The 27,993-nt window shown below is 42.0% G+C and overlaps 1 protein-coding gene across 1 annotated transcript; it reads left to right on the plus strand.

Annotated features, from left to right (window-relative positions):
- Positions 1-21,857: 21,857 nt before the first annotated feature.
- Positions 21,858-27,517, plus strand: LOC147866192 (protein kinase family protein / C-type lectin domain-containing protein). Its single transcript, XM_087316548.1, has 4 exons — positions 21,858-22,036; positions 22,217-22,630; positions 23,007-23,613; positions 26,526-27,517. Exons 1-4 carry the CDS (start codon positions 21,961-21,963, stop codon positions 27,058-27,060), a joined length of 1,632 nt encoding a protein of 543 aa, XP_087172674.1. The 5' UTR covers positions 21,858-21,960; the 3' UTR covers positions 27,061-27,517.
- The last annotated feature ends 476 nt before the right edge of the window (positions 27,518-27,993 follow it).

Genomic DNA, 27,993 nt, shown 5'->3' on the forward strand with positions numbered 1-27,993 from the left:
ATAATTAAATATCATAACCAAAAACTGAAGAAGAAAGAATGCATCATCTACTCTTACATTGGATAATGTTTATGTACTAGTGTATGACTTATCTTTGACCAAAACAAGTTATCTGCGACAGACCACAATGAAGATACTAAAAGAGGATCTCGAATGTGGCTTCAGACACAACACAAAGACAAACAAGAAGCAGGACTCATAACCTCGATGAGATTGTATTACAATTGGATGAAGACAATGCATTAGTTGCCATTGATGATGAGGATGAGACCTCATAAGCTCTTACTAGTTCATCTAATGGGTTTGAAGATGATGGCATAAACTTGGAAAACGATTGTCCTGATACGTTGTCGTAGTGTATTCCACACACTACGTGAAAACCATAAAATAATATATCCGATTTTAGATACATATAAATAAATAAATAATATATCAAAGTATTTATCACGTGCATAGGGCAAGATTCAAACCCTGCACCTCCACGTAGATAAACCTCAACTTTACCATTATAATAACTTATCTTTAGTGTCATACATATAGATTTAATACGTATAAGACCTTTATTTACACATACCTTTATTAAAAGGTAAAAATCATGTATTCTTTAGAGTGTGAATATTTTATTTACACGTGACATTAAAAGTGACTCATGCACATCTAGCGTGCATGAGCCCTATACTTAGGAAATGAAAAAGCATCACATGCACATTTAGTGTGCATGGACACTTTTGGAAAAAAAAAGAGCATGAAGCCATGCTTAGCCTCTTCCATCTTTATATAAGGAGGAGAGAAATATGTATAAGGTTGTTGATTAATATACAAGGGTTGATCAATCTAATATATTCGTGGGATTCACGAGATTGTTGTCTTACTTCTCTTTACACCTATTCTTTACTAGCCTTATTTGTACTTTTCTTCCTCCTAGTCCAAAACCTCGGTGGTTCCCACCCGACTCACGCAACGATCCGGAGCCGAAAGGCACGACACAGTTGGTGAACCCGACGTGAAGACCGGGTGGCAAGGAGATGGAAAATCAACCGGAGGCTAGCAACATGATGATGATGTTCGAGCGCATGCTACAAGAACAACGCGCGATGTCGGAGATAGCGGCATCAGTGGAGCGGCTCGTGCAACGAAATGGGCAATTCAACGGGAAAGACGTGTCACGGTATCTTCGGGACTACAAGGCGGAGATGCTACGGTGCGGAATATCGGAAGGATTGCAAGTGACGTCCTTTAACCGGGTGGCGACCGACGGGCTTCAAGCAAGCATCCATGGGCTACGACAATAAAATCTGACATGGGAGGTGTTTGAAGAAGAGCTAAAGAGGATGTTCGCCATCGAGGATTCCTTCAAGGCGACGCGAAGGGGATTCGAAGATTGGGTGGAGACGCCGGACAAGGGATTGAAGGTCGTTGATGTGTTTTCGGCATTCGAAAGCCGGTTCGGGAGGTTGTCTGCGAGAGATCAAGCTATCCTTGTACCGGACAAGGTGATCATGTTCTTGCGAGCCGTGGACGTCCGGGACCGGAAAGATCTCGGAGTGCTCTTGGAGGACACGACCACGGAGAGTGGCCTCACCGAAACATGGGAAAGCGTGCAGGATATCGTCGCGCAATACACGAAGAGGGGGCAATGGCTTGCCAACGAGGAAAAGAGGGTTTCAGAACCGATTCCGAAACCGAGAACCGGATTGGAAGACCATCAACCGAGGGCTCGGGAGACTACAACCGAGAAGGGGATTGATGCATCTATGGTGGAGCAACTATTGAAGGAGATGGAGAATCTGAAGATTGCGATGGTGAAGAAGTCGGATGACCGCCCCACAAGCTCCAAGTATACGGACCGATGGAGCATATGGTGCGATAGCGCCAAACATGATCGGAGGGATTGCGACGAGCATAAGGAGGCGCTACAACGGGATCTCATCTACTACGAGGGAAACCGGATTCATTCGATGGACTCTCGGAAGCCACTCCAACCGAACTTCGGGAAAGGCGGCATGAAGAAGGTGCTCGAGGAGGAATTGGCAGCAAGAAGCAACTATGCGACAACCGCGGGAATATGTGTCGGGGAGTCATCAAGAGCAAAGACGTCTTTTTGGCCGGAAGTTCTAGAAAACACCGAGAAAACCGACTCCAACAAGATCCGAAGCACCGCGGAAGGCGTCCGGGAAGCTACGGGATGGGAGTGCCTTGTCGACAAGAATAGCGTATACGCCCTGTGTCAATTGCATAAGGTGTATGTGGACGAGAAACGACGACGCACGGAGGATGCGGGCAGGCCATCGAAGATACCGGAAAGCTGGAACTCCAGAGGTAAGGGAAAAGAAAAGGCAACTCCGGCATTCAAGCTCGCCTCGGACATAGAACAACAAACCGACTTGAAAAGAGTGTTCAAGGAAAGAATCTTGGATAGCCGGGTAGATTTCTCGCTTCGGGAGCTACTCGGAATAGCAAAGAAGGAGTTCCACGATCTTCTCGTGGATCTCGTGAAGCGAAAAAGACAAAGTATGGAGGAAAATGCTCCAAGGGTGAATGCGAACACCGTTTTAATGAACGACACCGAAGTGGAGGACGAAATTCCGAACTCCCACTATACAAGGCCACATTGGGCACGCGCGACTACGGAGACTCCGGTCCGAATCGGCAACATCAAAGAACCCGTGCTAGCATTGATTGATCACGGATAGGAGATCAACTTGATGTCCAAGGAGTTCTACCGGAAGGGGAAGTGGCCTATTAACACCAACCATGGATGGAAGATTCGGGCGGCCACCAAAGCAATGGAAGATCTATTTGCGGCTTGTCCGGATGTGACGGTGAAGATCGGGGATGTCGAGATCGACCAAAATTTCTTCGTGCAAGATGAGGTTTCACATTCCGTCATCCTCGGCCAACCCTTTATCACGACATCACGGATGGAGACGAAGGTGCTCGATAGCGGTGCGGCTTTTGTGCGAATTCGGAGCCAAAACGGTGGGAAATCCGTCCAATTCCTAACGGTGCCGGCAAATCACGAAAGGAACAAGAGGGAACTCTTGTCCCAAGTGAGAATGGATTTTTAAAGCGGACTGTTGCGGAGTGGGGAAGTGATAGTCCGAGAAGCCCTGATACCCCACACAGGAAGAAAACTCTCGGAGCAAAACATGTACGAATCGATCCGGATGGGGCATCTACGTACACGACCGTAACCGGAGGATTGAAGAAAGGATACCGACAAGTGGAGGATAAGTTGCGGTCGGCATCAATAATAAAAGAAGCTGAAGAAATCGTGGGGATAGTCGAAGAAGTGTTCTATGGGAGCACGCTACAACGACTTGAAGAGCTTGCAGAAGATAAAAGCCAAGGGAACCGGTGTCGTGCCTTTCGGCTCCGGATCGTTTGCGTGAGTCGGGTGGGAACCACCGGGGTTTTGGACTAGGAGAAAGAAGAATATGAGATGAGGCTAGTAATGGATAGATTATTAGAAAGAGAGATAGAAATTTCGTGAATCCCACGAGTGTATTGTATTCGATTAATCAATATTTAGATAAGAATATGTATTTAGATTGAAAGAAAGATATAATAAACTTGTGAATCCCACAAGTATAGATTATATTATTTTCGTGAATCCCACGATTATATTAATCGGTTGGTGTTTTCGGAAATATATCCAATTTCCAAATATTTCACACGCCTATTACATTGTGCTCCCCATCCTTATGTAGTGATGGGAGAGACTAAGCATAGCTACATGCTTTTTTTTTTTTAATATGTTCATGCACACTAAATATGCATGTGATGCTTTTCTAATCCTTGCTTTTATTTGCTAAATATAGTGCTCATGCACGCTAGATGTGCACGAGTCACTTTTTAGTTGCTTGCGTTTTTTCTATAAAATATTCACACACTCTAAAAATGCACGATTTACCTTTTAATAAAGGTAGGCGCAAATAAAGCACTTATAGTTATTAAATCTATTTATAGAACACTAAAGATAAGGTAGTATAATGGTAAAGTTGAGGTTTGGTTACGTGGAGGTACAGGGTTTGAATCCTGCCCTATGCACGTGATAAATATCTTGATATATTATTTTATTTATTTATATGTAATTAAATCGGTTATATTATTTTTACTTTTTCACGTAGTGTACGAAATACACTACGACACCGGGTAGTCCCGGTGGAATCGGTCCAGATGTACGAGATCATTGCGAAAATGGAGCCGGATACGCTCCGCAAAGAAGAAGCAATGGTAAGTACGAAATACAAGACCGTGGAGAAGAAGGTGAAACCGGCCGCGGGACCACTACCCGCCGATAGCGAACAAAAGAGGAAAGAAGTCTCGGGAGATCCGACACTTCGGAAGTCCGTGGATATCGGACATGCCTTCACAGATGAGACCCGGAAGAAACTTCGGATCGGTGGAGGTGGGTTCCTATTACAAAAAGAAGAAGAACGGTTTCGCGAGATGTTGGAGCAACACGGCAAAGCGTTTGCATTTACATCAAGGGAGATAGGGTGCGTCGATCCAAGAATAGTGGAGCCGATGGTGATCTTCACGATTGACCATGTACCGTGGAACCTGAAGCCGATTCCGGTGCCACGAGCGCATATTCCGAAAGTCATTGACTTGCTCAAGGAGAAGGTGGCGATGGGGATTCTAGAGCCATCAACTGCTCCGTACTCAAATCGATGGTTTACGGTTCCAAAGAAGAATGGGTCACTCCGATTTATCCAAGACTTGCAACCGGTGAATAAGGTCACGATCCGGAACTCGGGAGTCGGTCTGATAGTGGACGAATTTGCGGAAGCTTTTGCCGGTCATGCGATATACTCCATCGGAGACCTATACTCGGGATATGACCAATTCCAACTAGCCGTGGAGAGCCGAGACATCACAACCATGCGAACACCGATAGGATTAGTCCGAATGTGCACACTACCACAAGGAGCGACAAACTCGGTTGCTCATATGATGAACGTGATGAACAAGGTGCTTCGAGATTGCATTCCGGAGATAACGATGCCGTTCCTCGATGACATTCCGATGAAAGGATGCGCGGTAGAAGAAAAAGATGAGACTATGGATGATCGGGGATGCCGAAAGTTCGTGGTCGACCATATTCATGATTGCGAGAAAGTGTTGCGAAAGCTAGAAGATGTGCACCTAACACTTTCCGGGGAGAAATCGGCATTCGGGCAAGAAGAAATATTGGTGGTCGGACATCTATGTGGGCCCTACGGCCGAAGACCGTCACCAACAAAGATCGATGCGATTCAAGCTATGGAAGAAGTATGCGAGTCAACATCCGAAGTCCGAAGGTTTCTCGGTGCATGTGCATTCTATCACATATGGATTCCGCACTATGCACATATAGCGGACCCGCTCTACCACTTGTTGCGGAAAGGTAAGAAATTCGAATGGAAACCGGAACACACCAAAGCCATGAAGAAATTGAAGAAGACACTTCGGAGGGCGGAAGCACTTAAGAAGCCGAGCTACGACCGACCGATCATAGTAACAGTTGATACAAGTCCAACCGGTATCGGGTGGGTCATCAATCAAGCCGACTCGGATGGTTCACGGTATCCGATCCGATTCGGAGCAAAGGTTCTCAACGAAAGGCAACGTGGATATGCACAAGTCAAAAGAGAACTGTGGGGAGTCGTGTCGGCGATAAAATCGGATCGGGATTATTTGATCGGAGCCGAAGTGGTGATCGAGACGGATTGTCTTCCGATACTCGGGATGATGCGGTGTTGTACGATACCGGATGTAGCTATGCTAAGGTGGGTTGCATATGTCAAGTCGCTTAATCCGGAGGTTCGACACATCTCGGGGAAGGACAACGCGGTAGCGGATATGTTATCAAGGGCTCGGTTCGGAGACGACATAACCGAATCGGATAATGACGAAGTTTCCGAAGACTACTTCGCGTCGGAGCACATATGCCGAGTGAACGTAATCCGAGAGTTCCGGGAAGAAGAATACGAGGGAGAAAGCTTGATGATCGGAAAGATGTTACAAGAGGCCGAGGATTCAACAAACGATAAAGGAAGAAGAGCCGAGATCCGAAGGAAGAAGAGGCAAGTCCAAAAGTTCTTCTTGGAAAACGGATTTATATGGAGGGCACCGAAAAGACCGGATGGTATACCACTTCGAGTAGTCGGGACAAAAGAGCAACGAAACCGGATAATGTCCGAGTTTCACGAATCCGATTGGGCTGGACACCGAGGAACATGGGCAACATTTGTGAAGATCAAGCAAAAATATTGGTGGAAGAAAATGTACAAAGATGTCGCGGAGTTCACGGAAAGCTGCGAGAAATGTCAAGTCTACTCCAGGGTTCGACATCGAGATGAGTTACATCCGACATTCTCACCGACCATCAACTTCAAGTGGATGGTCGACATAGTGGCCATGCCGACCGGGATCGGACAAAAGAAATACTTGGTATTAGCTCGGGAAGATCTCACGAATCAAGTAGAAGGTCGAGCGCTTGAAAGGAAAACGTGTTCCGCGGTATGCCAATTTCTTTTGGAGGAAGTATTTTGCAGGTACGGGTGCGTAGGACAAGTGATTGCAGACCGGGGAGAACTCGACTCGGACAAAGCTAGGGGATTCTTCGCCAAACACGGAGTTCGGTTATCGCTGACAACGGCATACAATCCAGAGGCCAACGGGAAAATCGAACGAGGACATAGTCCGATCGTGAAAGCACTGGCGAAGGCATGCGATGGCAAGGTGAAGGACTGGCCGCAGATGCTTCCGTATGCACTATGGGTGGATCGGACGACGCATAGCTCCATAACCGGTTACATGCCAGCAGAACTCATGACCGGACAAGCACTAGTAATGCCGACGGAAACCGCGATCGCAACATGGACAGTGCTACCGTGGAAGGAAGAGATGAGCCGGGAAGAACTACTAGCGGTCCGGATACGACAACTAGAGGGAAGACCGACAGACATAGAGGAATCAATACGCCGACAACAAGAAGCACGATTCCGGAACAAAAGCCGGTTCGACACAAAGCACCGACTACGACCGAGGAGGATTGAAGAAGGAGATTGGGTGATCGTCTATGACGGTAGTTTGGACCATCAATATACAACGATGCGGAAATTCGCGAAAAGGTGGTTCGGGCCATACGAGGTTCGGAAAGTCTTCGACAACGGAACGTACCGACTGTCCGAGTTGGATGGAACAATACTACGAGTGCCTATAGCCGGGAAGCGGGTGAAGATTTTCAAGAAGCGGACCAACGACAAACCCTATGTGATCCAAGCCAAGGCCGACAATGAGGAGCAATCGGATGAAGACCACGGTGATGCGGGAAGCGAAGAAAGTAAATTACAACTCATAGTCGACATAAGGGGAGAATCGGAGGAAGCTTTGGGTGAAGACGGATATGAGGAATTGAGAACTTCGGCACATACCGGAGGATGTGTAGGTTCAGAGGGGGCGAGTGTTGTAGTGTATTCCACACACTACGTGAAAACCATAAAATATATATCCGATTTTAGATACATATAAATAAATAAATAATATATCAAAGTATTTATCACGTGCATAGGGCAAGATTCAAACCCTGCACCTCCACGTAGATAAACCTCAACTTTACCATTATAATAACTTATCTTTAGTGTTATACATATAGATTTAATACGTATAAGACCTTTATTTACACATACCTTTATTAAAAGGTAAAAATCATGTATTCTTTAGGGTGTGAATATTTTATTTACACGTGACATTAAAAGTGACTCATGCACATCTAGCGTGCATGAGCCCTATACTTAGGAAATGAAAAAGCATCACATGCACATTTAGTGTGCATGGACACTTTTGGAAAAAAAAAGAGCATGAAGCCATGCTTAGCCTCTTCCATCTTTATATAAGGAGGAGAGAAATATGTATAAGGTTGTTGATTAATATACAAGGGTTGATCAATCTAATATATTCGTGGGATTCACGAGATTGCTGTCTTACTTCTCTTTACACCTATTCTTTACTAGTCTTATTTGTACTTTTCTTCCTCCTAGTCCAAAACCTCGGTGGTTCCCACCCGACTCACGCAACGATCCGGAGCCGAAAGGCACGACAACATTAACCGTAAATATTGTATTGTACATCAAGATTTGGATTCATGAATTTCTATAAATATTGGTGTTAGTCATTTTGGACATTCATTTGTAAGTTTGGCATGTCCATTATTTAGGCTTTTTTTTGAACACCTAAATTTTCGTACATGCTAGAAATCAATATATTTTTGGGTCATTTTTTAAAATCATTTACGCATGCGGCACCCCTTTTTGTGAATCACCCTAATTTGTGTCATTTTTTGATGGACAATTTTCAAAATGCGACATATTACTTGTTTCAAATGTCCCAGTGTTACTTGGGACTTGGTCGAATTACGAAAGAATTGACGTGCTCTTCCATGCAAGTGGGTCTACATATTAAAAGAGATATATGATTCAACCACCCCAAAATTCAAGGCCAAACTAGTAGCAAAGGGTTTTCGACAAGAATATAGCGTCGACTTCGACGAGATCTTTTCACCAGTGGTGAAAATGACAACCCTTTGATTTATGCTCGACGTAGTGGCAACCAAAGATCTGGAGTTGATTTAGCTAGATGTAAAAACGACATTCCTCCACGGTGACTTAGAGGAGCAAATTTTATGGAGCAGCTGAAGGCTTTGTGGCATCTGGCCAAGAACATCTAGTCTGCCGACTTAGGAAGAGTTTGTACGTCCTAAAGTAAGCACCAAGACAATGGTATAAGAAGTTCGACGACTTCATCCAATCAGTCGGCTTCTCCAAGAGCAATGAGGACCACTGCCTCTTCACCAAAACAACTCGAGATGGGTCTCCCATCTTTCGCATCATCTACGTGGACAACATGCTACTCTCCGGTCAGCATGCCGGAGAGCTTGCCAAACTCGTTCGGCAACTACGGTTGAAGTTCGCAATGAAGGACCTAGGTCCCAGGCAACACATTCTCGGAATGAAAATAAGTCGGCTCTGAAATCAATGACAATTGTTCGTGTCCCAAGCCGACTACATCAAACGTGTCCTGGAGCGCTTCAACATGCAAATCAACACAATGCCTCCAAGCATATCGACATTTGATATCACTTTGTTTGGAATTGCGTCATTTCATGGAAATCGGCCTCAAGAAGATACATACAGGTGATAATGTTGAAGATGGGATGACCAAGTGTCTTTCGGCGGATCAATTTTGATCCCTTAGGCACCAGATGGGCGTAATGAAGAATAAGTCCGATTAAGTCGGATATTCAGAATGGTTTCGAACAATCATCATCGACAGTTCAAGGTTTGGGCTCAGTTCCTTCGACCCCGCGGCCAATTCGGCCTTCTGTTTTTCGGAGTTTACCGACACGAACAGAAATCCGATTTGTTCGACGACCTTGTACAAATCTGCATTGTCCATTTACTTTCTTTATTACAAATTTCCGTTGTATAAGCCCATTATGGGGGAGTGTCGAATACTGGTCTATAATGGCCGTATTCAACATTGTTCTCTTGAACAAACTAGATTTAGGACAATTCTGTAATTAGGTCAAAGGGCAGTTGCCTTAGCCCACTTAGTATATAAGGGGCTTTGTAACCTAGTTTTTTGTTGTTGTTCATCTTGGTTAATACCACCATTCATTTGTAACTCTGAGCTTGAATAATACCATTACATATTGTGTGCCTCTTTGTCTCTCTCTCTCTCTCTCTCTCTCTCTCTCTCTCTCTCTCTCTCTCTCTCTCTCTATCTATCTATCCATTTTTTTCTGTTATTTATCTTGCCTCCATCTCGTACACTCAGTGATCTTCATGCCAAGGTTTTGTTGATGTTCCTCCCTGACGACCTCAATTCCCAACCCCAACCCCAACCCCCCTCCTTAGACCAATGGTTTTGTGTCACGTCGATATTAGAATTTTTTTTTGTCTTGTTCGAGTATCTACACTCAACTGGGCGAAGGCAAAAGAGAGGTGGCAATCAAAGATGTTGTGAATTCTTGCATGTACGTCATAATTCTAAGACATTCTCTACGAGTAAGTGTGCTAAGTTAACCCCACGGTTTTGTGGACCTTTTACAGTCCTCAAACGAATTGGTTTATCAGCCTATCGTCTCGCTCTTCCTAATGTTGTTGAAATTCATCCAGTTTTTCATGTAAGTTGTCTAAAAGAACTTGTTGGTTCTGGTGACAATACAGTTTCAACTAAAACTCTGATTACTTCTAAAGAATTATTTGCTAAACCACATGTACCAGAGAGAATTCTTGATGTTAAAACAAAACATTTGCGTTCTAAAATAATCCAGGAATTATCCTATATGGGAGGACGAGTGGAAAAGGTAACCAATTTGTTGGAACCCCTTGATTAAGGATGATTATGGTAATATGTTAGGAAGAAGGACAAGATTAAATTGGGCAATAGTTGATGAGGCATTTGCGGCTAATGTTGGTACTTGGTTAAACTTTAATCAATCCTCTAGGGATGTTAAGGAACAAGTTTTGAAATCAATAAGATGTGGTACTTTAATGTTCCAAGAGATAAGTTACGCTTGTAATAGGATTTTGCCCTCTTCTTTTAATTCAAACCATGTATGGTATGGGGCATTCTCTTCTTTTAATGTCTTGATTGGAGTAAGAGCTTATACATCTAATGAATCCTTCTTAGCATATATAATAGTTTCGGAGGGAAAATTGCAATGGGTCTGTATGGAGGATGACCTTCTCAATTTAGTGGAGTGGAAACCTATTAGGGTGGTTGCAAAAACAGGGAAGGTATGTATTATTGATCCTCATCCTAAAAAAGTAAACCCTTTTTGGGATATTTGGGTTTGTGATAGTAAACCCTTATTGGAGTTAGAGTGGGGTCCAACGGAATGGTGGTGGAGAGGTTCTAATGGTAAGATGGTTTCTTTCTTTGACTACTCTGTAAAATTAGGTAGGGAATTCCAATGAAGGAGGAGTTTAGTTATGCCGGTTGCAGCTAAGGTATGGTTAAATAATAATAATATGCCTATGCAATCAGTATTGGCATTTTGGAAATGGTTGTGGGCTTTACAGATTCCTCGCCAAATCATTACATTTAGATGGTTGTGTGTCCACTATGCACTTCCAGTCTTGTAATGGATGCATAGGGAAGAGAGAACCAAACCTTGCTCTTTTTGTGGGCTTCACTTGGAATCAATGCAACATGCCTTATGGAACTGTATGGTTGCATGTTCTGTTTGGAAACATATGTTGCGTCTCATTGATGTTGCATATGGACCTAATCTGATTGCATGGGGAAATGTCTTTTGGATGGACGTAAATGTGGATAAACATAATTATGAAAGGTAAAAGATATTGTTTACCCTTCAAACTAGGGGAAGGAAAGTTAAGGACATACCATACTCAAACCCAAATCGGTTGAATGTGGATGCCACATTATGGGCTACGATATCGTCGATGGTTCTATGAAATATTTGGATAGGTCGATGCCAAAATGTGTTTCAGCAAATAAAGCAAAATCTTGTTCATTGTGTGAAGGAAATTTGGTCAATGCTTATCTCAATTCTAAAAGGTCAATATGACTCCTTCACAAGTAATGAAGATATGATTTTTCTAAAACAACAATCCTTTAAAGGCAAATGGAAGGATTTGTTAATTTTTGTGGAGAGAAATGACAAAATGGAATGGCAATACGTACCCCCGCGATGGTTGTTCCCTCCATAGGTGGAGGTTAGTTCAAATTAGGACATAATGGGGGATATCTTACCCACCACTAAATTGTATCATTATAGGCTTGTATTTGCTTATTGCATTGGTAATGGAAACTATGGTGTAGTTTAAATTATTTTTATTTTTATTTTTTAAAAATCCATGAATTTAAAATTAAATGAATGGATAAGTCTATAAGAGATGCCACATGGGAACGAGAAAATATTTGAACGTTAAAATCGTTGTCGGCTACAACCGGTTTCTCTTGTGCGGAATAATAGTCAATCTAATGGAAAAGAAAACAGAATACAGAAACTGAGAATGACACAGATTTTGACGTGGAAACCCGAACTAGGAAAAAACCATGTGGAGTCCACAAACTCCGAAACAGAACACTATGAGAGAAAGGAATACAATCAAAGATCTCAGAGGCAACGACCTAGAGATCTTGCTTCGCCAAACAGGCGGCTATGGAGCTCACACGCTTCCACTCACACTCGTTCACTCTCACAGTCACAAAGACAACAACCTCATACACAGTAACTTTACAATGACGCACACGTATCTAACATGATTTCCCTAAGTACTTATATACTAATGTAACCTTTCGACTATTTACAAGTTTAGCCTTCTGTGTTGGTTATCTCCATGATTTCCGGCTTCAGCCTTAGCCGAGTTGCTCATCAAACACGGTTCTTCTCACTTCCCATCCGAAGGGACCTGTTTCATAACAAACTCCCTCTTCACTCCGGCATGGGATGTTTTACTAGTCCGATCCGCTTCCGGCATGCATCCAGCTTGTCAGGTATCAGTACTTTGGTCAGCATATCTGACCCGTTCTCAGCCGTGTGGATCTTTGTCAACACGAACTCTCGATGTTCTACTCGCTCTCGGATCCAGTGATACCTATGTTGGATGTGTTTCTTCCTGGAATGGTACGTTGCGTTCTTAGCAAGGTGGATAGCACTTTGACTATCGCAATAGAGCCGATATTCATCTTGCCGGATACCGAGCTCTCCGATGAAGTCCTTCATCCATAATATTTCCTTGCCGGATTCAACAGCCGCCATGTACTCCGCCTCCGTGGTTGACAACACAACCGTCATCTGCAGCCTCGACTGCCCCGAAACAGCTTCCCCTACATATGTCATTACATACCCGGATGTAGACCGGCTGGTATCCACATCAGCCGACATGTTCGAATCGGTAAAACTGTCAAGTTGTGGTTTACAGGAGCCAAATTGGAGACACATATTCGAAGTGCCCTTCAAGTGCCAGAGTATCCATTTGACCGCGTTCCAGTGCTCCTTGCCGGGATTGCTCATAAACTAGCTCACCACTCCGACTGCGTATCCAATTTCCGGTCGAGTACACACCATTGCGTACATTAAGCTCCCGACGGCAGAAGCATATGGAACCTTCATCATATCCGCCTTCTCTGCTTTCGTCTTCGGGCTTTGCTTACTGGATAATTTGCAATTTGCCGGGAGTGTCGATCCGACCGGTTTCGCTTCTAACATGTTGAACCGCTGAAGTACCTTTGTCACGTATTTCTCCTATGACAACCACAATTGCTTCTTTGACCGGTCCTGGAGGATGTGCATCCCTAGTATCTGTCTTGCCGGGCCCAAGTCTTTCATTGAGAAAGTTCGGTTGAGAGCCTTCTTCAGAATCCGTATTTTGGCTTGGTCCCGTCTGACGATCAACATGTCATCCACGTACAGAAGGAGTATCAGGAAGTCGCCTCCTTCGAACTTCTTTACAAACACGCAGTGATCGGTTTGTGTTTTGTGATACCCTTGGTCGGTCGTGAAGGAGTCGAACTTCCAGTACCATTCTCGGGGAGCCTGCTTCAGTCCGTGCAGGCTCTTCTTCAACCGGCAAACCATGTGCTCCTTCCCTTTCTCCACGAATCCTTCCGGTTGCTGCATGTAGATCTCCTCTTTGAGGTCACCGTGAAGGAATGTCGTCTTCACGTCCAGCTGCTCTACCTCGAGGTCCTTGCCGCTATACATAGCACCGTTCGGATGGAAGTCATCTTTACTACCGGGGCAAATATCTCGTCGAAGTCCACACCCTTCTTCTGCTAGAACCCCTTCACCACGATCCTGGTTTTGTATCTCGGGGGGTTGCTGGCATCTCCCGGTTTTAACTTGTACACCCACTTGTTTCGGAGTGCCCGCTTTTCTTTTGGCAACTCCACTAATTCGTATGTATGGTTCTCATGCAGAGAATCCATCTCATCCTGCATGGCACTTAACCATTTGCGGCTATGGGCGTCACTTTTAGCTTCCTCGAAGCTTTCTGGCTCCCCCTCATCGGTTAGCAACACGTGCTCTGGATCCGGAAATCTCTGGGGGGGCCTTCTCTCTCTGAGAGGATATCTGCGTCCTTGGGCTTCGTTAACCGGCTCCTCCATTTGCTCTTCATCCGAATCCGATTCGGGGTCTTGTCCGGTTTCGGTTTCACCTATTCCTTCTTCTTCGGCCGGTTTTGTCTCCTTACCGTCATCGGCCGGTTCATCAAGTGCTAACCGGCTTCTTGCTGGTTGGAACTGCATTTCATCAAATCGAAATTTTTCCTTATCGGTCGACTCGGAGTTCATTATCTTCTTCTCTGACTCCCAGTCGGCGAGCGTCTTGTCCACCATGAAGATAATATCTCGACTCCGGAATACTTTTTGGTTGACTGGGTCCCACACTCGGTAGCCGAACTCATCGTCATCATAACCGAGGAATATGCATGGCTGGGTCTTTGGATCTAACTTTCCTCTCCGGTCCTTAGCTACATGCACGTACGCAAGACACCTGAATACCTTCAAATGCCGGTAGGACACTTCCTTACCGGTCGAGACTCTCTATGACGTATCTTCGTCCAAGCGTACTGAGGGTGATCTGTTTATCACATATGTCGCCATCGGCAGTGCCTCAGCCCAAAACATTTTGGGTAATTTTGCATGCGTCAGCATACTCCGGACCCTCTCCATTATGGTCTGGTTCATCCTCTCGGCCAGCCTGTTTAGTTCTGGCGTCTTCGGCATGGTAAATTCGAGCCGGATTCCCTTTGAGTGACAGTACTCCTCAAACTGCCCCCAGTATTCACCTCCGTTATCTGCTCGAACTGCCTTCAGCTTCCGGCCGGTTTCTCTTTCCACTCTCGCGCGGAGCTCTTTGAAGACGAACAACACCTGATCCTTCGTCTTCCACGGTGTGGCCCACAACTTCCGGTTGTGGTCATCTATGAACGTCACGAAGTACTGCAATCCGGCATGTGATTTCGTGTCCACTTGACACACATCAGTATGCACCAACTCCAGTGGTGCATTACGTCTCATTGGTGGCCTTGAGCGGAAGGAGGTCCGGTTTTGCTTACCGGCCAGGCAGTCGGTGCACCTCTCAAGATGCCCATTCTTCATTGGAATGAGGTTATCGTCTGCAAGCCTCTTCATCCCCTTCTCGCTCATGTGACACAGCCTCTTGTGCCACAACTCACCGGTAGTGTCGGATGCCATGTTCACTTCCTCCGGACATAACCGGGCATTCATCAGGTATAGAGTGTTGACTTTCCGGGCCCGAGCCACTATCAAGCTCCCTTTGCTGAACTTCATGACACTATTCCGGATGCTACCCGTGTAGCCTTCATCATCCAGCCGACCGGCTGATATCAGGTTCAGTCGAACCTCCGGAACATGTCGAACATCTTTCAGCAACATCTTGCATCCAGTTGATGTCGTCAACCACACATCTCCTATGCTGACAATTCGGCATGTACCTTCATTCCCCATCCGAACACGGCTGTGGTCACCGGCCGAATAGGATGAGAAGCATTTTCTATCCGGGGTCAGGTGGAACGACGCTCCGGAATCGACCACCCAGGTCATCTTGTCACCGACAAGGTTTAGTTCACTCTCCTCGGTGATGAGCATTAGCTCCTCTTCACTTGCCGCGATTGTCATCGTTCCTTTCCGGTCCTGCGCTCGCCGATCCGAACCGTTTCGGTCTGTGGCTCCCCGGTAAGCACCGTTTCGTTCCGGTGATTTCTTCGAATCGGTACTGTCGGTTTCCTTGTCTTTCCGAAAATGCCGACAGTTCTTCTGGAAGTGCCCCGGCTTCACGCAGTAGAAGCACGTGGGCCTCCCCCTTGACTTTGATCGTGTCCTCGATTTTTCCCGGTTCTGGGGACTCTGATTCCTTTGTCTTCCACGTTTCGATTCGGAAAGGAGCACTTTTGAGTCGGGGATCGGTTCCTTGTCCTTCCGACGCGCCTCCTCATTCAGGATACATCAGCATGATTGCCTGCATTGCATCATCCAAGGGGAACTTGATCGCTGCAAGTTGATTTACATACCCCATGAATGTGCTAAAGGACACTTACGTCGACACACTGTCGGATAGTGGGCACGGTTTTCCTATTTAGAAGCTTCCAATCCGATTCCAATACCCCCTTTGGTATTTCCGATCTGTCGATTGGCTCGTACAGGTCTTTTACAATGAGAAGGTCTTCCATCTTAATCTTCCAGTCTGCATAGTTCTGTGAATTTCGAACCATCATACCTGGGAAACCGCTCCCACCTCCTTCGATTTTCTATGTTGCTCGCTTTGATACCAGTTTGAATGTTAAAATCATTGCCGGCTACAACCGGTTTCTCTTGTGCGGAATAATAGTCAATCTAATGGAAAAGAAAACAGAATACAGAAACTGAGAATGACACAGATTTTGACGTGGAAACCTGAACTGGGAAAAAACCACGTGGAGTCCACAAACTCCGAAACAGAACACTATGAGAGAAAGGAATACAATATGAGATCTCAGAGGCAACGACCTCGAGATCCTGCTTCGCCAAATAGGTGGCTATGGAGCTCACACGCTTCCACTCACACTCGTTCACTCTCACAGTCACAGAGACAACAACCTCATACACAGTAACTTTACAATGACGCACACATATCTAACATGATTTCCCTAAGTACTTATATACTAATGTAACCTTTCGACTATTTACAAGTTTAGCCTTCCGTGTTGGCTATCTCCATGATTTCCGGTTTCGGCCTCGGCTGAGTTGCTCATCAAACACGGTTCTTCTCACTTCCCATCCGGAGGGACCTGTTTCCTAACAATATTCTTAGATCTAACTTCCCTAACTTTTCATTGCAAGAGTGCAATGTTTTAAAGAGGGAGAGTATGTTACGGGCATGACCATATAATATCCCATGGTAAGATTGTACCGTAGTATTCTATACACGTGGATAAAGTGTGAGGGTTAAATGAGAGTATAAAGAAGGGAGGATTACTTTTAATCCTAGGAATTGGGACAACCCTTAAGGGCCAAGTGTGAACTTGCCCGGGGACCTTAGGTCTTGCTATAAATATGAGGGCTAGCTACCCTCATTGACACATCTTTTTGACTACTTCGAGACTCTAATCGTGTGGTGAAGAGACTCTTGTAGCGAGTGCGCCAATACTAGGTACAACTCGCCACCACGACGGTGATATGGGACGATGATCGAGGCTCGAGTCCGTCTCAATCCCTTCGCTCAGGTGGTCAAGTGGATCGACGCTCTTCTTTCTCTCTCCTCTCTTATCTATGTATCTATTATTTCCTTATCTTTTGCTTACATTAGGATTAAGCTCTAACGTCATGTCTTGGTCAACAAGTGTTATACATTGGTTGAAATCCCACGCATATGAAGGTAGCCACAATAAAAAAGGCCTTTGTAAGCAAAATCCTAACGGCGGATTTCCATATGAATTCGATGGCTAAACAATTCTTGTGGTGGCTTACAAGAATGGAAAAGAAAAGCTTGTCATGCCATATGCACTTTATGTCCACTACCTATGTAGCCACGCTTAAAAAAGACAACAATGGAATTGCATTAATGGGTTTCCTTTAGAACACTTTCACATATAATTATCAATGGTTCAAGAGAAAGAAAAAATAGTCTATAAAGTATAGTAACAATATTATGGTGAAGGGGCTATTTATATATCATCAACCTAACACTCTCAACCATGACCACGCGAACAAAGACATAAATGTGGTGATGGATTTGTGATTGAGCTTAAGGGTCAATTGGTTCAAGTTGTTAGTTAAGCGTAATAAAAGGGGATGCATGCAAATGAACCAAGAGTTATGGATTTCAAGTTCATTGGATCATGCGTGATGTTAAGCAATTATGATTGAAGTACTATATTATATTATGTGTAAAGTAATGCTTGCTTTCATGTATAACATTTTGTCTTTTGTCATTTTCTTCCATTAGGTTGATTGAGCTACTTGAATTGACCTAATAAAAGAAAGGACATGGTGGTTAAGTAGAAAACAAAACAAAATGAGTGTCATAATAGAATCACAATGATGGACTTTGAGTAAATCTAAGGGTTGGGTGATTCTAAAACATGGGAATCCTAAAAGTTTTTTAGATTATCAATGCTTATACACATAATGTCCCTGATCTAACAAATTGTTGCCTAATTATTCATTAGAATCTCTGAAATTTAAGCATATAAACATTATGATGTGGTGGTCAAACTTGTGAGGTAATATGGAAGATTTGAAAAGGGCACTCCACCCACATCATAGGGATGGTGGGAGTTGCCTTATTTTTTCCTAATCGTTTTACGCGCCACCATAAAATGTGTACACACAATACATCACTGGACTTCTAAGGAATTGCTATAACCCTACCACAACTTTCATTGCTTGTATGTTCATACACATGTATTGTTCCTCCCACCTTTTTTTCCCCCCCTCGGACCAATGGTTTCGTACCTCATTGGCATGGGAACTTTTTTTTTTGTCTTGTTTGGGTATCTAGACTCAATTGGGCAAAGGCAAAAGAGAGGGTGGCAATCAAAGATGTTGTGAATCTCTTGCTGCATTTGATCTTATCGACACATACCAAAAGAATTAGGGATAAGGAGCCAAACTTATGTATCTAATAACAATCGACAACGGTTCGGTTCGGTTTGAGAGGGTCAAAACCAAACCATTAAAAAAAAAATTTAACTTGAACCGAACTAGGAAACCGTTAAACATTTTTCAAACCGTTAAAACCGTGGTTTCGTGGTTCGGTTTCGGTTTTCAACTTAGGTCATTTTTTATTTTTTATTTTTTAAAATTTATAATATTTCATTATTTTAAATTATTTTAAATTTAAAGATGTTCCTAAAATGTGAAAATAAGGTCTAAAAATGAAAAGTTTGTTTTAAAACAATTTTTAAATTTTAAAAATAATAATAATTAGGGGAGATTGGTTCGTGAAATACCTATCTTGAGTTGGATATATGTCACCATTATCGAAATCCCACCAATCTTTGCACTTGGACTTGGAGGCCATCTACCACCATTCAAGCAAATCATTTCAATCATTGAATTAGAGATAAATATAATTGCATCATTTTGTTGGATATGATGTCTTAAACAATGATATCTCATATACCTGCATATTATAAGGACTGGCTGGGATATTTTGATGAGTAATGGGGCAGATAGATATTGATAGTGAGTGAGTGGGATCAAATTATTTCCCTATGTTTATTTGTCCACAACCCAAAGAGAAATCATGAATGAAGTATTTTATGTGCTCAATTAAGTATAGTTTTGAACCACATTCCATGTGATCAAATAAAATCTGAATGGACTAGAACGCACAATTCAATGTCATTTCTTCATAACATACAAATATAGATGTCGGTTTGACCATGTACGACCTTAAAGAATAGACATAGTAGGAAGTAATGAAATACTTGTTATTACCATGCTCTTGGCCTTTTCACTCGATATGTACTAGCATTCTACTTCACATGATGCTGCTTTCACAACGTTAGCAGCTACTAGCATTGCATTCTGAAAAAAGAACAATTTTTTTTTCCTAAAAAGATACGAAAAAAGAACAATTTAAAGAAGCAAAGAAGGACTTATGGAGTTAATACAACATTAGTTGTTATATGCAGAAACTTACATTACCGATGCTTCATTGTGAATCCTCGCTCAAATTTGTACAAAAAACAATCACATATGACATTGCCAAAAGATTAGATACACAAACTTAACATTGATGATTCTATGTCGTTGAGACTGGCACGGATTCGTACAAAATAAAATTTGCATTTGTAGCATTACCAGAAGATTAGATGTTATATTAAAAAACTTACAGTTACTGATGCATTGTTGTTGAGGTTGGCACAAATTTGTGATTGATCAAAAGCGTTATCGTTTGCTTTCACAAGGATACCTGTTAGCCCAAGTTTCACAGTAAATTACAAAAAAAGACGTTAAAACTTGAAGACATAAATGTGGCCATATGCATATTTATCTAAGTATATCTAATATAGCATCACTGCTTGCATATGTTTACATCACTGATTCATATACAACCCATTGTTCGGAAATGGTCAATGCTTGTACTCCTTTCCCTTTGTTCCTTTTTTAGTATGTATACAGTCCAGAAGAGAACCAAAACAACCTAAACTTTTCTAAACGGAAACTTTCATATGTAAACATTACTAACTCTAAACGTGTGAAATGGTGACCAAACCATTAAAATAAGTTGTTTATGAACACACAATTCGCAAATGACAGCATTTGCACGATGATTACCTAATGATTCACTTGCACATTTATCATCAACTAATCTTTAAATACAAGAGTGCATTCAACTATTGAATTATGTTGGAAATGATACATCTCTTCACCTCAATAAAAAAGGGTTTAGGGTTTCCATGTCTCGTACATGAATAGACAATCAAGAATCGATGTCAAACGTTCAGTGCCATTTGGGAGGCTACCAATACGCAATCTGGCCACCATGATATTGCCTCAAGAAGCAGTCTTTCAACCACGACGGGAGATATGACATTCATTTACATATATCAAGCACTAAAATTTGCATTTTAGGTATTGTTGAGTTGTCACGATCTCATATACATTAAACGATCATATCATTGTTGCCTTGTCAAAAGATCTCATTACAACTAAAATTCATTGAAAACCAAAGCTTAGTTATGTTCCTTAAGAAATAGAATGCCATTCATCCTAACCTTAAAGTGATGAAGAAAATCTGTTAACATTTGCTAAAGGCCAAAATCGACCCATGACACAAATTATGATTGCAAATATGGCTGAATCCATGTGTCATCCATATTGAAACAGGAATACAAGCTCTAGATTTCCCAAAGCTCCATCATCATTATCTTAATGCTTGTGGTAGAATGATTAGGTTAGTTGGTGTGGTGGAATGAGACTATGATGAAGTTCAACAAGTGTATCTAGGTTTTCTTGTGTGGATCAGACATGGTGAGCAATGATCTCTATGATTCAGTGATGGTACGACCCATGTACCTTATCACCCTAAACCCTAATCCCTCACTTCCAAATCTCCCCATAGGTTATATCCTACTTATCATGTTGCAATAATTAGATGCCCTCTATATAGTCTATTCCTTCCTTTTATGTAGTAAAACCCTAATTCCTCAACAAGAAAAACAAATCCCTCAACTATTCCTACTACATGTAAAAAATGGAGGAGATTGATTGCCGCTTATGTCGATTGCAGGCCGCCTGACGATAGTTTTCTTTCCTGGCAAAAAAACCCAGTCAATCTCATTTCAAAAAATGAGAGATAATGACAGGTTTTAGGCTTTTATAGTCGTCGGTTGGGCGACATGCATCTTATATTCAGTTGGTTGGGCGACCAACTCAATATAAACTTACCTGCGGTTGGGCAACCTGCGTCGAGGATTAAGTTGGTTGGGTGACCAACTTAATATAAACTTACCTACGGTTGGGCGACCTTTGTAGAACTTTTTTTTTTTCGCGCCCTCTTTCTTATCGAAATCTGACGGTGCAGATGGCACTGGCCTTCCTCTGAGTGACCTGCACCGTCTGTGGCCGCGATTCCCTCACCAGCCCTCTTTATGATTTGTGTCATAATAGACACGTCGTTATGTATGTAACTAGCATAAAAACCATCATCTTATCATCTTATGTATGTATGCATGCGTTTGTGTATGTTATGTTAATGTACATATATGTATGTATGCACATAAAAACCATTATCTTTCAAAGTTCACAGAGAGAGAGAGAGAGAGAGAGAGAGAGAGAGAGAGAGATTTCACAGCTAAAGATGGTGCAAGGAACAGAGCATTCTTCTTCTTCTCCCACGGAACAGAGCAAGCAGCATAATCAGTGTTGTTAACAGAGACAGAGACAGAGACAGAGAGATGGTAAATTTGAAGGTTTGAGCTGAGCATGAAGGCAGAGAAGGGCCTATTGTTTTCCTGTTTCTTCTTCTTCTTCTTCTTCTTCATCTTCAATAACATTGCTGGTATGCTGTTTATCTCGAGAGACCCAGAAATTCTGTTACTGTCATGTACATAATAAGATCTATTTGGAGATACAAATGCTTCCATTTTTATTTTTTTATGCGTTCAACCTTTTTTAGAAGAGCGAAAAGTGAAATGGCTCATGTTTTACTTATTAGCTTGAAATGGCGTTTTATTTTTAGGAGCTTGCCCAGCTGGTTGGCAATCAATAAAGGAAGGGAAATGCATAATTTTGCTGAAGGAAGAACGAAAGTGGAGCGATGCTGAAGCTTTCTGTAACAACCACACAGGCCATCTCGCATCCGTGAGCTCTGAAGAAGAGCTCGTTTCCATACAAAGTTTGTGTGCAAATGAAACACACGGTTGTTGGATCGGAGGTCGGGAGGTCAACTCAACCAATGGGTTCCATTGGAAATGGACTGATAATGAAACTGAGTGGAATTCATCCCTTTTTATTCATGATTCATCGCTTGCTTCGAATTGTTCAGCCTCGTGTTCTCAGTCTTCAAATTGCACATTGGTGCCTCAGAAGGGAAGAGCGTTGGAAATTGATGGGTGCAATGTCTCGCGTCCATTCTTGTGTACATTGACTGAGGGTTAGTTATTCTTCTTCTAGAAATGTTATCTTAGTAAACGAGATAACTTGTGTTATGTTATGTGTACACCCAATGTGGTGTAAATGCGTTTATTATTTGGTGGTAAACTGGTAGATCCATACTCTAAGTAGAAACCCTCCAAGACTTCAAAACGAGGGGAAAATGTGAAGAAAAGGGTTAAAAAATGGTCTGCCTTTCCACCTTCTTATAATTTTAACATGTTTACATTACTAGCACTAGCAAAAATGTTACTCTCTACGCCATAAACCAAATTTAAGTTCTATCTATTGAAGCAACTGAGCAATGATTACGCCCATAATGTATCAGTTTGTAGCATTTTTGTTCATTGATTCTTCAGTCTTCTCATTTTTTGCAGCTTCTAGATGTGAGCACAAGTCTTGTCATAAAGAATACAATATCATATTAGCTGTGGTGAGTGTCCTTATCTTCACTATGACTTGTGGTGTTGCGGTATGGCTGCTTCTTTCTAGACAAATAATGCGGTGGAGAAAGCCATCTAAATCTGCAAGTGTGGCATTAGTGTCACCATCATGGAGGGTATTCACTTTCAGTGAATTGAGGACATCAACTAAAAACTTTAGTGATGGGAACAAACTTGGAAGTGATAGCAGATCCGGGCGTACCTATAGAGGTGTTCTTGCAGATGGTTCTTTAGTGGCCATTAAGAGACTGAATACCGGGAACTTCAAATGGAAAGGCGGGCTCCCTTCACAGAATAAGAACTATCAAATGACAAGTGAACAGGAATTTCTTGCTGAAATAGGAAGGATTGCCCGATACAGACATCCGAATCTAGTAGTGGTTAGAGGATGTTGCTTTAAACATGGGCAAAAGTATATTGTTTATGATTTCATGTCAAATGGTCCACTGGACAGGTGGTTACACAATCTACCCAGGGGTGCAAAGAGCTTGGATTGGGCAACACGAATGAGGATTTCAGTCACTGTCGCTCAAGGGATCGCGTAAGTCATTATTATATTGAAATAGAAGTTTGTATTGATTACTTTAAACCTTATAAACGGTGATAATGGTAGTTTTTCAACATATGAAACAATTTTATGCCCTAAGAAAATAGGATTGCTTGGCATTTGGAAAAGAAAATGAAAATTGGAAGGTAGAGAAAGAGGGCTTTGAAGTCTCTGGAAATTCCGTGACACGTACCTCTGTTAAACATCTAAGTACCAAGAACTCTTCATTATAATTATGTATCCTAGTACTTGAAAGTCATGCTTGATGTTCCCATATGCGGGGCATTCCTAGTGCCATTGGAGATCGTGCCATCGTCATTAGGAATTCTTCAAAGCTAGTACAACCTTGAAGCAATTCCTGAAAATCATCCTTGATGCCCTCATATATGGAGCATTCTGAAGTGACTTGTTCTTCTGTATTGGGTACAATGAGGCAACATAAGTCACACTTTCTCTTTTCCTGCTCAAGAGTCAATATTCAGCCAACCCACCCCAGATTCCGGCTTCAATGTGCGAGTGTGCACGAATTAGTGTGATGGTACATTTTTCACGTTTTGGAATGGGTTTTGGGCCATGAGCTTGGGTATTGGCCAACCACTTTGGTAATTTTATTGAGTATTAGTACGGCTGCAATAGTACTCAAACTTAGATCTCTGTCTGGTTGTTTTCCATTTGTGGTTGAGTAAAACATGGATTCATGTGCGCTCTGTTTTCTTTTCCTTTGTGTACATATCCTAATCTCTTCGGTGTGTCATCTTGCAAACAATTTCCAGATGTCTTCGACCCATATTTTCTGTGGTAAGCATCCATGCAATATTCCACAGGGGCTTTCAGGTGATGATTTCTAGGTAGTTCCTACTTGCAATATAAACAGGGCATAAAGCTCTATTGGCCTTCCTCTAGTTTCTTGAAATAGTATGGAGTAGGGGGTTCTGCCTCAAGTGTGTGGTCTACATATGTCAAGTCGGAGGTATTTGAAACTGTGAACCACATTGTTTTTGTACACTACTTGCTGCCTGCTGACTTTCAGATTTGACAGTGTGTTCTGGTTTGACTTTGGTCTTGACCATGTTGACTGCTTGGCTGCTATGATCACAAAAAGTATTTAATGCATTTTTAAAGTTTTTGCACTCTTAGACCAGAATATGCCAGATTTATAATGTTGTCTACAGAAATCAGAAGCAATACTTGGAAATGCCCAATGGCTGGTTTTTCCTTGTGTTCCTCTTTGACTTCTTCAATGAACTCTTCTATTTGGTCAATACATAGACCATATAGAGTAGGGGATAGAGGGCACGCTTGTTTCGCTCTCTAGAGAAACCATAATTTGTCTTCAAGTTGCATCTTAGTTGCTGCTATAACCTAGCCACCATTGCTTTTCTGCATGGTTGTACTCTGAATTGTTCATTCTTTCCCATAACTTTGCCCTTGGGATTGTGTGAAAAGGCTTCTTGAAATCTACAAAACAACAAAATGGTTATCCTTTAAAATTATTTTCCTCCACCACCACCTTCAGACAGGGTCCTGATCCAGTTATCTTGCAATAAAAAATTTGTGCTATTGCCTGATGCAATGCGTATTTTCATTCTTTACTCTCTGGCCCAATCCATTTTAGCATTTCAGAGCATAGGTAAAGTCTATCTGGAACCTTTCTACTTTGAATTATTTTCATGCTTCTCATTACCTCCTTATACAAGCTTCCATATGCATTAAAATATCCATTTACTCCATGCATTTCCATTTGATAGCTCTCCATTTCCCCATTGTATATTTTTTAAGGCAATGTATTTGTGTCTCCTTATTAAGTTTATATATGGTCTTTGATTATTTGTATTGAGGATATTGTATTGCTTTCCGACATTTGTACCCTACAAACATTTGTCTATACATCACTTGTTTCTGGTGTGGCCTTCAGCTTGCATTTGGCCACCTTACATTCATCATCAAACCATCTACAATGGACTGGACCTTTGACATGTGTGTTTGTTATGGCAACTCTATTATGTGTTTGGTAGAATTTCACGATGCATTTTTAAAAGACCATGCATTTTCAATGTTTTATGGAATGTCATGGCACGTGCAATTTTTCAAATCCGTCAGCATAAATATTTAAGTTTTGCCATTTCATCTTATATGACCTATCAGAGGAATGCATGGGTTTGTCTTTATTATTACATGATTAGGTGATTCCAATTTGGGAATCTGATACCAACTTCAGAATTTTATATCAGATCTAAGGAATCATGTTTGAATGCATAGTTGATTGCATTAGCTCCCTTGCTTACTGTATGGTGCTTAGTACTTAGTGTATGGCATGTCCAATTTTTGGAATAGGGAAAGTTTATGTTCCATTGAAACCAACAAGTTGCATAGAGTTTGCTCATATTCATGATGGTTGATCCTTGTGTACTTGTACTGCAATTATATGTGCATCATTCCCATTTGGAACCTATCTCTATGCATACATGTCTGCTGTTTGGCTCAAGTGAGAAATCTATGTTTTTTGCTTGCATATGTCAAGCGACCAACATTTCCTTGTCATTAGCATATTGAGCTATATCCAGGCCTAGATGTCCAAAGAGATTAGCTGTATCCAACTTAAAAGCATGTCTGTGTCCTGCATCCATTTGTAACCCAAAATTTTGCTTTTATGTGTCTGTCGAATTGTTTTACTTGCTTCCCTTGCAATCCTAGGAAGTTGATGCAACACTATTATTTGAACCTTAAGCATGTTCTCGACAACCCATTCTATGGACACTATGTCAATGGGAAGTGAGGTTTATTAAACTAGGATTTGAATCCATTGCTTTGTGTGGATAGCCTAATAGCTTACTACTAGGGTAAGCCCATTACAATCAATAAACAAGAGAAAGTTGAAACATCAAACTGATTTTTTTCACTTACAGGTTCTTACATGAGAAGGTGAAACCTCATGTTGTACACCGAGACATTAGATCCAGCAACGTGTTATTGGACGAAGAGTTCCGAGCACACATATTGGGTGTTGGTCTAGGTAAATTTGTGCCCTATGAGGCAGTACATGAGAGAACAGCCATGGCAGGCACATATGGTTATCTTGCTCCTGAATTTGTGTACCGAAATGAACTTACAACAAAAAGTGATGTGTATTCCTTTGGTGTTCTTCTCCTTGAGATCATTAGTGGACGCACACCTGTCCAAACTGAAGACTCTGCTGACTGGCAAAGTATTTTTGAATGGGCGACCCCATTGGTTCAATCTAATAGTTTTACACAAATTTTAGATCCTTCTATTGCGGTGATGCCAGATATGATAGAGATCCAGAAGGTGGTTGATCTAGTGTATGCATGTACACAGCATGTTCCTTCGATGAGGCCTCGTATGTCATATGTCGTGCACCAGCTTCAGCATCTAGCACCGGTGCCAAGTGAAGCTGTGATGGAAGTGTCGACTGAACCATAGCGAATTTCAACCCCTTCAAAGAGTACAGCTACTGCTGATCTATAGAAGTGAAAAGAGTAATGATTTTCTTTTTAATGATGAAACCTTCCCCTCTCTGAAGAGTGGAGATTTTTGGTGGATGGAACTGCTCTGAAAATGAGCACATGTGATGATGTTGTGGTGGCATTTTATGATACAATATTCTCTATGCACCCCAGTATCTGAGGACCATGGATGGAATTGCCTTGGCTTTTTCTTTTACCAGTTTCATTTGCTACATTCAATACTAGAACACGTTATTAACATGATACAACACAAATTTCAACACTAATGCGACTACAAACTGTTTTGTTTGTGATGCGACAGATCTTTATATGGGTTTAATGTTTGATGGGTTATGGGTTCAGAGGCATCAAGACTTACATGTATTGGATTCTGTACATATGAATGAATCAAATTGAAATGAAAGTTGCATGAAGATTCCTTAAATCCTTGATGTCTGTTGTAAGTTTCCTTTATACTGAGTGTTACATGTTAGATATGTCTTTTTGATATCGAGTATAGGCAACCCAAGAGTGTCAACTATGTTTCTTTGCTCAGCTCAAACCTCTTGACATTAATGAGCTGTTTACATCACATTTCTAATGGATAGTTTGTAAGCAACATAGAGAAATATTTAACATCCATAGTATTGAGCACAACCAAAATCCTGTTTCAATCTGTTGGCTATTACTTTGCATCAGCCTTAAATATTGAATTTTTTGAGCATTCCTTTTCCACAATTTTAGCAATGGATATTAGAATTTTCAATGTCAACAAAGTAAAGATCAGTATATAATATTTATCAATTGTTAATAATGCATTCATATCTTCATGTAATAGGTTCAATCAACTTTGATCCTTGAAACTTTGTTTGTGATGGAAGCTGAAAAAGTATTGATGAGTTGGGTGCCT

This window comes from Azolla caroliniana, unplaced genomic scaffold (assembly GCF_043228905.1).
Source record: "Azolla caroliniana isolate FFs.n. ecotype wild unplaced genomic scaffold, voAzoCaro1.0.p SCAF_3, whole genome shotgun sequence".
Lineage (NCBI taxonomy): Eukaryota > Viridiplantae > Streptophyta > Polypodiopsida > Salviniales > Salviniaceae > Azolla > Azolla caroliniana.

Coding starts and splice junctions, on each gene's coding strand:
- LOC147866192 (XM_087316548.1), top strand. CDS start 21,961: ATGAAGGCAGAGAAGGGCCTATTGTTTTCCTGTTTCTTCTTCTTCTTC. Junction 22,037..22,216: donor CATCTTCAATAACATTGCTG/GTATGCTGTTTA, acceptor TTTTATTTTTAG/GAGCTTGCCCAGCTGGTTGG. Junction 22,631..23,006: donor CTTGTGTACATTGACTGAGG/GTTAGTTATTCT, acceptor CATTTTTTGCAG/CTTCTAGATGTGAGCACAAG.